At 30.2% G+C, this 13,575-nt stretch overlaps 3 protein-coding genes across 8 annotated transcripts; 1 reads left to right on the forward strand and 2 right to left on the reverse strand.

Moving 5' to 3' along the window:
• Positions 1 to 2,547: 2,547 nt before the first annotated feature.
• Positions 2,548 to 7,995, reverse strand: LOC113560664 (zinc finger protein 331-like). 3 transcript variants are annotated; one of them, XM_026966676.1, is made up of 11 exons: positions 7,846 to 7,995; positions 6,042 to 6,374; positions 5,448 to 5,964; positions 5,231 to 5,385; positions 4,925 to 5,095; positions 4,615 to 4,856; positions 4,275 to 4,455; positions 3,969 to 4,206; positions 3,590 to 3,886; positions 3,377 to 3,511; positions 2,993 to 3,304 (listed from the first exon to the last, which is right to left on the reverse strand). In XM_026966676.1, the coding sequence occupies exons 2-11, from the start codon at positions 6,347 to 6,349 to the stop codon at positions 2,993 to 2,995; spliced, it is 2,556 nt and encodes an 851-aa protein (XP_026822477.1). In that variant the 5' UTR covers positions 6,350 to 6,374; positions 7,846 to 7,995. The 3 variants fall into 3 exon arrangements, with proteins under 3 accessions (XP_026822479.1, XP_026822477.1, XP_026822478.1); XM_026966677.1 differs by lacking the exon at positions 7,846 to 7,995 and adding an exon at positions 7,456 to 7,660; XM_026966678.1 differs by lacking the exon at positions 7,846 to 7,995 and having other exon boundaries at positions 2,548 to 3,304; positions 6,042 to 6,349.
• Positions 7,996 to 8,142: 147 nt separating this feature from the next.
• LOC113560666 (transcription factor Dp-1-like) lies at positions 8,143 to 10,591 on the forward strand. The gene is made up of 2 exons (XM_026966679.2): positions 8,143 to 8,491; positions 8,986 to 10,591. The coding sequence occupies exon 2, from the start codon at positions 9,012 to 9,014 to the stop codon at positions 10,404 to 10,406; it is 1,395 nt and encodes a 464-aa protein (XP_026822480.1). The 5' UTR covers positions 8,143 to 8,491; positions 8,986 to 9,011; the 3' UTR covers positions 10,407 to 10,591.
• Positions 10,592 to 11,594: 1,003 nt separating this feature from the next.
• LOC113549037 (cytochrome c oxidase assembly factor 7 homolog) lies at positions 11,595 to 13,573 on the reverse strand. Of its 4 annotated transcripts, none has more exons than XM_026950182.1 (5): positions 13,450 to 13,573; positions 12,554 to 12,693; positions 12,307 to 12,476; positions 12,058 to 12,186; positions 11,595 to 11,996 (listed from the first exon to the last, which is right to left on the reverse strand). In XM_026950182.1, the coding sequence occupies exons 2-5, from the start codon at positions 12,651 to 12,653 to the stop codon at positions 11,697 to 11,699; spliced, it is 699 nt and encodes a 232-aa protein (XP_026805983.1). In that variant the 5' UTR covers positions 12,654 to 12,693; positions 13,450 to 13,573; the 3' UTR covers positions 11,595 to 11,696. The 4 variants fall into 4 exon arrangements, with proteins under 4 accessions (XP_026805983.1, XP_026805985.1, XP_026805984.1 ...); XM_026950184.1 differs by having other exon boundaries at positions 13,435 to 13,524; XM_026950183.1 differs by lacking the exon at positions 13,450 to 13,573 and adding an exon at positions 13,048 to 13,068.
• Positions 13,574 to 13,575: the final 2 nt, after the last annotated feature.

A 13,575-nucleotide genomic window follows, 5' to 3' on the forward strand; every position in this document is an offset into this window, starting at 1 on the left:
AACAGTGACATTCAGATTAAATATTCGAAAATAGGCTGGTCTGAAGTATAATAGTATAAAATATAAATATTAAACAGAAAGGGAGAAACTAGGGAACTCCAGTGAAAATGTTATTAATATTCTCGATTTTGGAGACTGAGAAACCAAACCAGATTTGAAAATGTTGATCCTTAAAATTAAAATTAATTAAATATAAAATTTAAATATAAACATATTCACAAAATTTTCCGGTTACTGCTTAGACCTACCTAATTGTATTAAGACATTTAAAACGCGTTCTCGTTTGTTCGATCATCATCGATTCAATATCCAATTGTTCGAACCCCTCAGAAATTCTTAAAGTTCCTAAAAACAAACTAGGTAACTATTAAGCTTGTAATGTATTTTTAATTCATGTATTACAAATATGTTAACTCCCCTCTCGAAAATTGATCATGAATACGTGCTTGACTGGTAGGTCGTTGTTATATAGGTACGGTTAGAACCAGCGTACTTAGTATTCGGTTAAAATGTATACTAAAGTTGTAATTTGTAAATAGTAAGCGAGAAATACAAAACTATTTTATATATATATGTATTATGTATTATCGAGATTAATCGGTTGAACTCTACCTACATAATATTATGTATCTACAAAGGTATATTAATTTATATTTTTATCTTTAATTTTGTTTATTTATATATAATATTAGGTATACAACTTTTTTTTATTTTAAAATAAATTTCTGAAAATAATCGTTTAATGCAGAAAATTTTCAATTATCTACTTTCATTATTTCAGCTAGTTAATCAGTAAAATAGAATCATTTGACATTTATAGACATGTTCGTTCGTCGCTGTTTGATTCATACAATAACAGCTAATAACCATTTCAGCTTAATATGTGGATCTTTGTCCTATAAAATCTGTAACAAAAATAGTAGGTATACCAATCCGGCTATTAACCCCTGATTATTTTTATATATCATATTATATGACATTTTATTAAAGCCTTCATAAGTAAAATTAAAAACAGCCGGACAATAGTGTTACTTGTTAGTACTGAATACTGATTGAAGAATTCTTAGTTCAGAGTTTAGTTGGTCAATAGTACTCTATACTCTATAGTCTATAGTTATGCAATCCCGCCTGATTAATAGCATCGATTATAGAAAAGCGGAATCAGTTGCAATGCATATTCAGTCGCTATCGAAGCCATACGTTGGTTCGTTGATTCCAGTGACATATTCAAAAAATTCCAGAGATAAATTTATGAACCTAAATTATATATTATATATATGTATATATTTATACATTGGTATTAGTATATTATGTTTGGTTAAATAGTTTTGTGTTTTATATAATGAAAAATAGTGATGGAGAAATATCAACCCTTCCTCCACCAAGGCACCAACATATTATTTACGATACGTCGATATCTATACAATTTATCGAGTGTATATAGATAGAAGTATACAACACAATATAATAATATATTGTTAGACGTTAGTCGTTACGACCAATGTCCATAGACCTATAAAGTAGTGTATAGTTACTTATACCTACTGTGATTTTTGTCTGCTGCGAAATGTTTTAGGTAAATGCTGGATTATGAAAATATTGGAAACAAGTATATTATTATTATAAAATTATTCTTATTATTTATTATAGGTACTTATATTGTTTTGTAGATAATACCCGCATTACTGGCATAACTTACAGAATATTATAAATTAAAGTCGCCATCTAGTTTAGCGCCACTGACCACGTTATACATAAAATGCAAGCTCAATTTTTTTTTTTTTAATTATTAATAGTTGACCAGATCTTTACGGATAGTATCTAGTTACACTTTCAACGCATTCTCGTTTTTTTGATAATAATAATTTTCAATGATCATTATAACTTATAACAAACACATTGTGAATTGCAATATCCGAAAAACGCGTTTCGTCATATTCCCTATATCAACTCTATAGGTAAACTCTAAACAAATTATGTATTAACATTTTGTCCCCTTATACTCATAATTGTTATCCAATATCATTATTATTCGACAAAACTATTTTCCTTTACTGTAACTCGTTTTTTTTTGTACAAATCGTTGGTAGTGAATTTATAATGATGTTTTAACATCAATAACTTAAGGTGAAGACTATCAATATCCAATAAATTTTACTCTTTTATGCAATATACTTGAAATAGCTGAAATTGAACAATAATTTTTATGTTCTCTGTAATTCATATTATTTTATTCTAAAACAGTATAGGTATAGGTATCATTATATTAGTAACACAAATACACAATTTTATAAAATTTAAGTCTTAAAGAATTGTAATTAAAGTGACAATAACCAAATTTAAATATATTTTATTTCTCAAAAGATTACATGATTAGCATATAATTACTAGATCAAATGTATAATATATTGATTATTAATGTTTTATCTAAATTAAAACAATTTTAATTTAATAGTTTTGTCTTTTTAATTCACAATCAATATTAAACATACAATTGCAAGTGCTAATACAAAAAATAATAAGTAATATAAATTATAAATAAATAAAAAATATTATTAGTATAAAATTGAACAAAATAACTTTATTTCTAAATCATTTAAGTTGTATTACAATTAAAAATAAGGAAAGTACAGGAGGTTATATCACAAAAGGGTAATCTTAAGTGCAACAGTAAGTCAAGTTCATCTTAAAATAACATAAAATCTTAAAATGAACTTAAAGTTAACCAACTATAATCCCATTATATAATGATTAATAAATTAAATTCATAAATACAGAAAACGTATTTACTGTTAACAGTATGAACATAAAATAAAAATCATTATATTGCATAGGCTAAAACTTAGTTAAAATGAAGATAAATATTAAGGACTTGAAAAATTAGTTTTCTGTCCATCATTGTATATATATATATATCTGTAATATAATTAAAATACATACTTAACCATAATCTTAAATAATTAAAATGTTATAGTATTTAGAATTTTTTTTGTTATCCTTGTTGTGGTTGAATAATATTAAACCAATGTTTTTGGTCTTCTCCATCATCGTCCTGTATTTGAATCTGTACTATCTGAACATTTTCGCCATTAATAGTAGCATGTTCAGCAAATGCTGCAGCATCACTTTCATTCAATGTAATGTGGCGAGTGGCTGGCACTATTAATTGACGATGTTCTTGTCCACCAACACTTACAGTAACAGTCTCCATGTGTCCAACATCCACATCACCGTCATCCCCATGATGATCCATGTTCAACATCGTATGAACATCACCATGTTGGTCAGTCGTTGTGTATTGGATCTATAACATAGGATATTAATAAAAGATAAATTATTAAAACAACAAAAACTTGGATAGCAAATGGTTAATTACTTGAAATTTATTATCAACAAGTATTTGCTCAACAGAATTTAAATCATTTCCAAGGTCTTCTTGTTTTCCTGGCAAAAGTATGTGCTCTTTTAATTCACCCGCAAACAATTTTCTTTCTTCTTCAGTCATGTCACGCTAAATTTTTATTTTTGTTACATTAAATTATTAGTTATAGTTATTTAATTAAATTGGTTTATTAATTTTAACACTAACCAATGCTGTTTGGTTTCCATCAGAATCAACCACCATAGCCAATTCCATTTCAGAATCTGTACCTGGCATTTGAATATCTTCTTGAATTTCTTGTATGGTTACAGGACTAGATGCTAGCCGTGGTTGATTAACGACAATAGTATCATTCAAATGTCCTGCTTGAGTCATATGATTATAAAGCAATGGTTTTCGCATAAATCCAGCACCACAAACTAAACATTCGTAGGGCTTTTTGTCACTGTGTACAAAACGATGAGCATTTCTGTTATCTCTACTGTTGAACGCTTTACCACAAACCTTAATTTGATAAATTAAATTAAGAAATATCAATAAAGTAATTTGAACAGAAATATGTTTTACTCTAGTTTCAATTTCTTACTTCGCATAAATAAGGTTTTTCTCCTGTATGAATACGTGCATGTTTTTTAAAGTGTTCTGGGTAGATAAATGATGCTTGGCAAACTTCACATTTAAATGGCCTTTCTCCAGTGTGTGCAGCCTTCATATGATAATCTAATAAGCGACGTCTCTTAAATCCTTTACCACAATCTGTACATTTATAACGCTTATCATCATAATGGGTAGCTCGTTTATGAGATTGCAAGTTGCTTCTTTGACTATAAACATGAAAAATAAAATATAAATTTTGTTTGATAAAAAATATTTCATTATTAGAAAATTATACCTGAATGTTGCTCCACAAAATTCACACTGGTATGGTTTTTCACCAGTATGAATACGCTCATGATCCCTAATCTCAGCTTTCCTAGCAAATGCTTTGCCACACATACGACAAATAAATGGTTTGTACCCAGTATGTACAACATAATGCACTTCTAAATTGCGTGCAGTACCAAAAGCTTTGCCTAAAATTGAAAAAAAAAAATATTAGTCACAACTATTAAAACTTACTATTGAAATAAAATAATATATTTAAGATATACTTAAAATTAATAATCATTATCTTTTGGTGAGTTATTTATGCATAATAAAAATATATATACTTAATTGTATTGTACACTTACCACATTTTTGGCATACATAATTTTTAAGCCCTGAATGTGTTCGCTCATGATGTATCAGATTTTGCTCAGTAAGAAAAGCTTTACCACAATTTATACAAGTAAAGTTTCTCTCACGATTGGTATGTACCTTTTCATGTGCTTTGAATGTATACTTGGATGTAAAATCTTTACCACATATATCACAACGATATGGACGCACTCCTGTATGTGTATTATTATGTTCTTCTAATGTGTTCCGAGATCTGTAAAATAATTAATTTTTACATAGATTGTTGGAAATAAAAAAATACGACCAATAAACTTTACTTACGCAAATTGTCGGCCACAAGTTTCACAAGTATGATTTTTAGATTGTGGCATATGCATTTTTTTATGTACCCTGAACATACGCACATTGGTAAATACTCGACTGCAAATGTCACAAACAAAGTTACCATCTTCACTATTTGCATGATGTTCAAGATGTTTCATCAGTTCAGGTCTAGAACAAAACACTCAACATATAAAAAAAAATAAAATAAAACATTAAATTTGAATATAAGGCATAAAAAAGTAATAATTATTAATAATAATACTATTATATAATCCTGTATAATTACTATTATTTCTTAATTACCTTTTAAGGAACTCTTGACCACAAATATCGCAAATAAATAACTTAATCTGATGCACATTTTTTGCATGAACCACTATACCTCTAGCATCTGCAGTAAATTTATTATCTACACTGCACAACAGGCAAGTGTAAATTTCTCCATCATGATGAACCAACTATAAGAATAAGGTATAGATAGTTAATCTTTCCATAAAAAAAGATGCAAATATAAATTTACCATTTGCGGTATAAGAATTTCAGGAGTTTTTTTCTTTAGGGTATTTTTAGTCATTTTTTGTTTTTTTGGACTACTAGATTCAGCACCATCATTTTTACAATCATCATTTCCTTCATAATCTGAATCATCGTCATCAAGTATTGCACTATCATCTAGATCATCATCTTCATCAATATTTTCTAAATCTCCAATCATAGCTTCTTGTTTTATATCGGCAGGCTGAATTAGTTTTTGAGAGCACTCTTCTTCAATATCAATTGAAACATCATTATTGTCTTTACAATCATCTTCTAACATTTCTATTAAATTATCTACTGATGAACACTTTTGCTGCTTTTCCATCTCTTTGATATCAATATTATCTTGTAATGTGTCTTCGTTAGAAATATGGACATCAATAGATTCTTCCTTAATCTTAGGACGCCGACCTCGTTTTTTAACTGGTTTTGGTGTGTCAATTTCATGTTCTGTATCAATAGTGTCTATAGTATGTATATCAACACCCTCAGATTTACTCCTAGAAGAAAAAAATGTTTACTATAGAAGATAATATTTAAAAAAAAAATATATATATATTATTTTCCTTTTTATTACTTTAGTGTACGTTGATATTGAGAGGTAAGCTCTAATTTGATGTCAGCTAACCGATCTTCAAGTTCATCCACTTCATTCAAACTTTTGAAACATCGACGGCACACAACAATAGAATGTACATCTTCAGAAGAGAGGACTATACCAAGGACACCATCAATAACCTTAACTACAGTACGATCTGAAGATGATACACGGTGCTGAAATATAGAGATAGCATTTCGAGCTGACACTCCTGTGCTACCATCACAAATTAAACAGGTATTTGATGTCGTTGTTGAAGATCTGTCATGTTCTAGATCAGTTGCCATAATAACTTGCCAATTTATTAAATTTCTAAAAAAAATTTCAAAAATTCAGTTAATTAATCACCATAAACTAATCTTTAATTGAATAATTTAATGAATTTAAGCTGATCAAATTAAGTAAGCTATACTGTTCTGATTAGGCAATCATAAAAAATAAATTGCAATTAGTTTTGGTACCTAAATAGTAATTTAAATTATTTAAAATCTAAATGACATGGATTCGTGTAAATTTGATAACAATATAAGTATTATTAACTCATCTATTTCTTCTTATTTTCATACATAATATAATATTATAAAGGGTTAAAAACCTATGAAAACGAATTATAATAGAAGTTCAATAATTTACGAAATTATCAATACAAATAACAGTTTGATTTCAAAAATAACAGATAATAGAATATTTGAAATTCTGATTTCTGATAATTGAGAAAGTGATTAAGCTTAATAGATTAAAACTTGAAGCAAATCGAGCGTATACGACAATACGAAAAACAAATTTTAACAAATTATAATTGTCATTTTTCCAAAAAATACACTTTTGGAGGGAAAAAACTGGACAACTATCATTAATCACCGACAGTAAACGCCAAGCGGATTTTTTTGATTATATCATTGGAAGAAATTGCACGAGATCGTTTATACTTTATCGCATGATAATATTATTTTTTATAGTTTATCATTTAAAATAAGTTAGATTGGGTACTGTAAATCGATCGAACACCTGCGACCGTCGTTTACGCATCAACTACGAGAAATACAAAAAACAACCGTATAATTAGGACATCATTTATTCCATTAACCACACGTAAAATAATATAAAATAAATAATACACATTTCTCGAAGTGACGAGAATCGCAAAAAAAAACTTAATAGCTCAGGAGACCAATAGGTAGTCGAGTGTCTCTAAAAACCCTTATAAACGAATCACTAATTCTCCAAAAATACGCTGCCGTCACTGTCAGAGTTCGACTTTACGTAGCATGTATTGTCGCCGATCTCTCAACGACTCGCCGTTAACGAACAACCCACCCAAGTCGTCGGCGAGAATTAATAGTAAATAATAATTAATTATACAAATGCATAGACATCCCGAGGGAAAACAAACCCAAAAATCGTCGGGCATCGGAGACGTCGCGTTCAACTGGAAAAATAATCGTCCGGAATCGCGACGGCCCGGTTGCCCGGGAAAGCTTAGGTCACTTCGCAGTTGGCGCGGTCGGCCGACACCGAGCGAACTACGAAATTCACATTTAGTATTAACGAGCGCGATTATATTGTAGTGGCGCAGGCGAGAAAAAATAACGTCCGTCCGTGTCTGCCGAAAAATGGACAACCTGTAACGGTCGGAACCAAAGTTGCCAATATGAAAAAACATTTGCCCGTACAGCATTGTCGTCCCAGTGTTGGCCGACGGCCGCCCGGTCCCCATACCAACCAAAAAATAACGCCGGTGACCGGAAAACGGTGGACGCGGTCGCGAACAGGCTGTACTCACCACTGTGCCGGGACTTCGTGATCGGTGCTCCTTGTGCTGTCCGAACGGCGTGCAAAGCTCACGGTGTGTAATGTTCCGACGAAAAAGGCGACTGCGGAATCGTTATGACCGTACGGCGGTCGGCCATTTTAGGTTTCGGTTTTATGTGGCAGGCGGCGTACTGGTAGCGCCCGTTCCCCCTCCCCCGTCATAGGTCGGACGGTGCCTGTGCGTGCGCGTGAAAAGTTGGCGGCGCGCGGCGTAAACAACAACAACAACAACAACAACAACATCGACGACCACTCGCGCGGCATCGTGATATTATTATTTTTGGCTGGCTGATAACGGCGGGGCCTTCCCGGACCATTGCTGATAATAAAATATTGTCCGTCCCGGACTACGTGTGATAACAGTTGTATGCGCCCGTCGTGGTTACCGGTTTTACTGTTCCATGAAATGCGAGGAAATTTGTTTGCACGTTCGTAATTCGCCGCCGTCCGGGTCTGGGATATGATCCGACTTCCGTGTCGATACTCCGAGTTTTGACGACAGTCCTGACCTGTCATCGCCGATCCGTCGCAACACGCAACGGCACAGGTGTGTTTGAATGCCGGCCAGAGTCAATGTGCGCCCGGGCTATGCAGTCGAGCCGTCACACCGCATCCAAGTAAGTCGAAACCGGTGCCTGACATCGTCTCGGGGTGGACTGATCGCGTGCTTTTTTTCGAATTCAATCGTCACGTCTGTTGGGCCCATCCCGCCTAAGCCTTAGAGTCGCTGATTCTCCCAGATTTACAGTCGTCCCTGCGGTAATTAGTCACTCCATATATTTTTAGGGGCTCAAACCGGGTGGTTTTTCATATATATATATATATATATATAGACCACTTTCACGACTCTATTGGTATGGACGATATTAATATACTCTAAATAAGCTATATAGAACCATAGTCACCACCAACATGTTACAGACATCATTCATCTGCAGTTTTTGTCAAGCACTGAAATTGTCCAACATAAAACCTCATGATTAACTCTAATATATACAATTGTATTGTATCTCTCTCTCTCTCTCAAGCATATTATAAGCTTTTATACTCAATAAGAACTCAAAATCAAAAATTATGCTTTAGAGTTAATAATTTTACATTTTTTTTACAGATATTTTATTCAGTCAAATTGTCAATATGTTAAACACAGAAAAGTATGTGGTAAAAAACCCAAATAATAATTCTCAAATTATTCGTTTACCAACTAGAAAACGTGTATATAGTGGCCATAGAAAACCAGAAGTGAAAGATCTTATTGAAAAACAACAGAAGCCAATGAGAAAAATTATTAGAATGAGTGATTTAAAAGAAAACAATACCGAAATCATCACTGTTTCTCCTGAGTTCTTAGATGACAGTTCATCAGAAATAAAAGATGAACTTATGTCAGATTCAAGTTATGATGATTTGGAAGTAAATTGTGAATACCAAGATGATCCAGAAGTTATTGTTGTCTGTGGTGATGATCTAGATCAATCTAGTGGTAGCGATTTAGAATTCATAGAAGACATGAGACATGAAGAACCCAGTAAAAGTAAATTTCATAGTGATGTCAATTCTTCTGATGTTGTTGTGAGAACAGATATTTTAAATGATTTATTAGAAGGACGTATGACCAAAACTACTAAAAAGCTTCTAGATTCTACCAAGATTTCTTATTTGCCCATGCAACTAACTCCAAATGAATTTCGTTCTACATACACTAATGAAAAAAGCCCATTTAAAGTTAGGCCTATAAAAGCTAACAAAGGCTTGAGACATTTCTCCAAAAGAGTGTGTGATAAAGTCAAGACTAAAATGGTTACCACATATAAAGAAGTAGCCGATGAATTAGTTGCTGAATGTGTTGGCAATAGAGACAGCCCAACTTTTTTATATGATCAAAAAAATATTAGACGCCGAGTTTATGATGCTTTGAATGTATTAATGGCTTTAGATATAATTGCTAAGAATAAGAAAGATATAACCTGGAAAGGGTTACCAACTGGATCCATACAAAACAGTGTATATCTTGTTCAAGAAAAAGAAAACCGCCTTAATAGTGTAAAAAGAAAACTTTTAGCTCTTCAAGAAATCATTATGCAAGAAGTAGCTATTAAACGTTTAGTAAAACGTAATCAGGATGTGGAAAATGAATTTGGTCCTCCACCTCATAACACATTTGTCAATCTACCTTTTATGGCTATTAGTGCAAATGAAGATACATCTGTTGAAATAGAAATATCAGAAGACCAAAAACAATATGAAATGAGTTTCAATGATAAATTTAGTATGGTTGATGACACTGAAATTTTGAAAACTATGGGTTTCACTTTAGGATTGGATCGTGGTGAAGTGAGCAATGAAGACTTAAAGATTTTGAAAACATTAGTACCCAAAGCTTTTGAGAAACATATTGTTATGATGGCTACTAAAAATGGTGAAATGTTTAATGATATCTGTAAAGAATTTGATGAGAAAATGAAGTCTGCTGAAATTGAACAATCTTCATCAAGGCCCAATATTATTAATAGAAGGAAGAATAAGAGATAAATAAAAACTGTTAGCAATGTTTTTATTTTTCATTTTTTTGTTATTATCATGACAATCATCAAAATTACTATGTTAAATATGTATACTTTTTTTTGTAAATAATTGAATGTTAATTAGTTTTAACTTGTACAGATTTAACTATTTTATAAATAATGTAAATTACAGCAATGAAGAATTTGTTTAACTAATTTTCATTATAATTGACAAGTTGTTTTATAATCTGTTTATATTGTTTTAACTTTAAATACTACATTAATATATTTCTTTATGAATGAATAACACTTAATTTATTATGGAAGTTATTATTTAATAAACTATGACTTGTTATTAAGTTTTAATAAGTTTATAGATAGGTGTTTTAAATAACAAAAGCAAAACATGTAATATTTCTTAAATTCTGAGTGGAGCGATGAATGTATTCATTTTATAAGTGTTAAAAAATATACATACAGTTTTTTTTTATAAAGATTTAAACAAAGAATAACAGTTTTAGTTATATATTTTGTGGTGTATCAGAAATATTTTCAGTGGGGATTTAAAACTTACATATATTATAAATTGTAATATTTTATATACTCGAGGAAGTTTTTAAAATATTTAGATTAATTTAGTACAGTGGCAGTTTCAAGTCTCTGCCCCTTGGCAGTTATGTTATATTTGTGAGGCCTAACATCAAAATCTAAATTGTGTTAACAAACTAAATTAGAAAAATGTTGATATCCCCTAAAAAAAAAAAAAAGAATTCTTACGAGTAATCCGTCACTGATTTAGTGCTATTGCCTATTTTAACCACAATCCTATTCTATAATAACAATATAAATATATTGTAAAATAGACTGATATATCTTAATTTACTCAGAAACCTTTTTTTTTATACCATGATTTATGATTAAATTTAAATATAACACATAACAGTGATTTAATCAATTATGACAAATATACTGCATAGCAGAGTAAATTTTTATCTACTTATTCCCTCTTTAATTGTTGGAGATATTTTTAACAGAATAAATTTTATAAAAATACATTCATTATAATTGATTTTTTAATATAATCATAAAATTTAAATAATAAATGTGTAGTTATTACATTTTGATAAATATTTTCTGTCATAAAATTAATTAAATACATTAGGTATTCATTCTAATTAAATTGACATTTTCTTCAAAAATAGTATTTAATAAACCGTTTTTTTAATATGAATAACAATAATCAATGTCATAATAAAATATATAACTCAACATTATTGATTTTTAATGACAACTAACAACAATTATAAAAAAAAATCATTTAACTAAACTTCACACCTTTTTCTTCTTTGATTTGCCTTTGTATATCTAATGCTCGTTCTTTATACTTCTGAGCAAGATTCAAATCTTTAGGCACACCATCTCCTTTATTATATATAATTGATGCATTAACACAACCTTTTAATTCATTTTGATCACAAGCTTTTATTGAAAATTCTAAGACTTTGGACATATTAGGTGCCAATCCAATTTCCTCAATTCCAGCAAAATGAATATTACTGGCTACATAGCATGCTTCTGAATGCTTGTTGTTACATGCTTTTTCTAAGTATTGCAGACTCTAAAAATAGGCAGATTTTGTTATTTAAAAAATTTAATTTCAATTTGCTTAAAAAACTTGCTTCAAGTAAACTTTTTGTTCTTTCGTCAACATCAGTAATTGAGTCACTATGATAACGGAGTTTCATTCCTGCGGCAAAACATCCATCAGACCAGTTATATTCACAGCCTTTCTTAAAATATCTTATCATCTATAAAAATAAGAAGTTATATTTTCACAGCTATAATGTTGAATAGCAAATGGAACATCAAGAAAAACTTTTATTGGATAGTTATATAATATTATTCACTATAATAAATATTCTCAATACCTCAGGAAGTACTGGTTTGAGATTTTTCAAGTTATTTTTTTCTATGTATGAAGCATATTTGTAACAACTGCGACCAAAGTTCCGTTCATCACAATTTTCTTTATATATTTTGGCTGCTTTATCCGGGTTGTTTTCTATAGTTTCTAAGTAATCACCAAGTAACTGACATGCTACAAATCATTAAATAAAACAAATTCAAATTTACATAAAAATAAAATAATAAAAAAATACCAATTTTTAAATTTACTTTGTGCATCTTTTTCACTGAAACAACCAAATCTATATTCAATTCCTAAGTTTTTAATATATTCTTTAACATCATCTTCTTTCTTGAAATCATAAGACATTTTGGTGATAAGTTTCTTAGTTACAATTTACCTATAAAAACTAAAATACAAAATTAACTTAATAAATTAATTTTAAACTAAATTACTCAAAACATTTAAAATTCTGATAAGTTGTAACTTTATAGTGTTTACACTTTATAGTTATTCAGCTGTTGTCATATTATCATTGTGATACTATCATTTAATCTATTCTGAGGTATCATACACAACATTATTGTGCTGCAAGCACAGATTTATATATGTCTATGGGTTGGATCTATCTTTAGAGCTTAGACTACTACTTGTTGATAAAAAAAAACCATAATCTCACCCTTCCCATCAAAAATCACAAATTAAGTATGTAAGTAAGTACAAATTAAGATGGACAAGAAACAAGATAATAATATACTCTTACTCTATGAATAGTATAAATCCCAACGAGCAACGATTGAATAGTTATAATAAATTATTCGTTACTTATTTCTTAGTTTTGTGAGTGTATTGTGTAGCAACCGTCTCAATGGCGCATAACGGCATAACTGTATGTTTTTGGTTTATTACTCATCAGACTTCTATAATAAAATGTACTTAAGAATCTACTAAGTAAAAGGCTACAAGATATCATATAACCTGTGACAAATTGACAAAGCCTTTAACGTGTTTAATCGTTGATTTTCAGAAACAGCTGACATTATGAGTGAAAATTTGGAAAAACAAGACTAGCATAACTCCTGTATAGTAATAATATTAGTAAAGCTTTGTATCAGTATCAAAATAATATAATTGATTAATTAATTACAACCCTAAAAAAGTTTACCCAAGAGCATTAAGTGCACACTGCTCGATCAGTACATTAAGCCGGTCTGGCCTGGAATTCTCCGATTCTCGCTTAGTCAATGGACATTGAAATATTTGAAATCGTCGAAAATAAAAAATAATATTA

This window comes from Rhopalosiphum maidis, chromosome 4 (genome assembly GCF_003676215.2).
Source record: "Rhopalosiphum maidis isolate BTI-1 chromosome 4, ASM367621v3, whole genome shotgun sequence".
Lineage (NCBI taxonomy): Eukaryota > Metazoa > Arthropoda > Insecta > Hemiptera > Aphididae > Rhopalosiphum > Rhopalosiphum maidis.

Excerpts from the sequence above, each read along its gene's own strand:
- LOC113560666 (XM_026966679.2), top strand. The coding sequence starts at position 9,012 with ATGTTAAACACAGAAAAGTATGTGGTAAAAAACCCAAATAATAATTCT.
- LOC113560664 (XM_026966678.1), bottom strand. The coding sequence starts at position 6,349 with ATGGCAACTGATCTAGAACATGACAGATCTTCAACAACGACATCAAAT. Across the intron at positions 4,456-4,614 it reads TTATGTATGCCAAAAATGTG|GCAAAGCTTTTGGTACTGCA; the intron begins GTAAGTGTACAA and ends TTTCAATTTTAG. Across the intron at positions 4,207-4,274 it reads TTTTGTGGAGCAACATTCAG|TCAAAGAAGCAACTTGCAAT; the intron begins GTATAATTTTCT and ends TCATGTTTATAG.
- LOC113549037 (XM_026950182.1), bottom strand. The coding sequence starts at position 12,653 with ATGTCTTATGATTTCAAGAAAGAAGATGATGTTAAAGAATATATTAAA. Across the intron at positions 12,477-12,553 it reads CAGTGAAAAAGATGCACAAA|CATGTCAGTTACTTGGTGAT; the intron begins GTAAATTTAAAA and ends AATGATTTGTAG. Across the intron at positions 11,997-12,057 it reads GAACAAAAAGTTTACTTGAA|AGTCTGCAATACTTAGAAAA; the intron begins GCAAGTTTTTTA and ends GCCTATTTTTAG.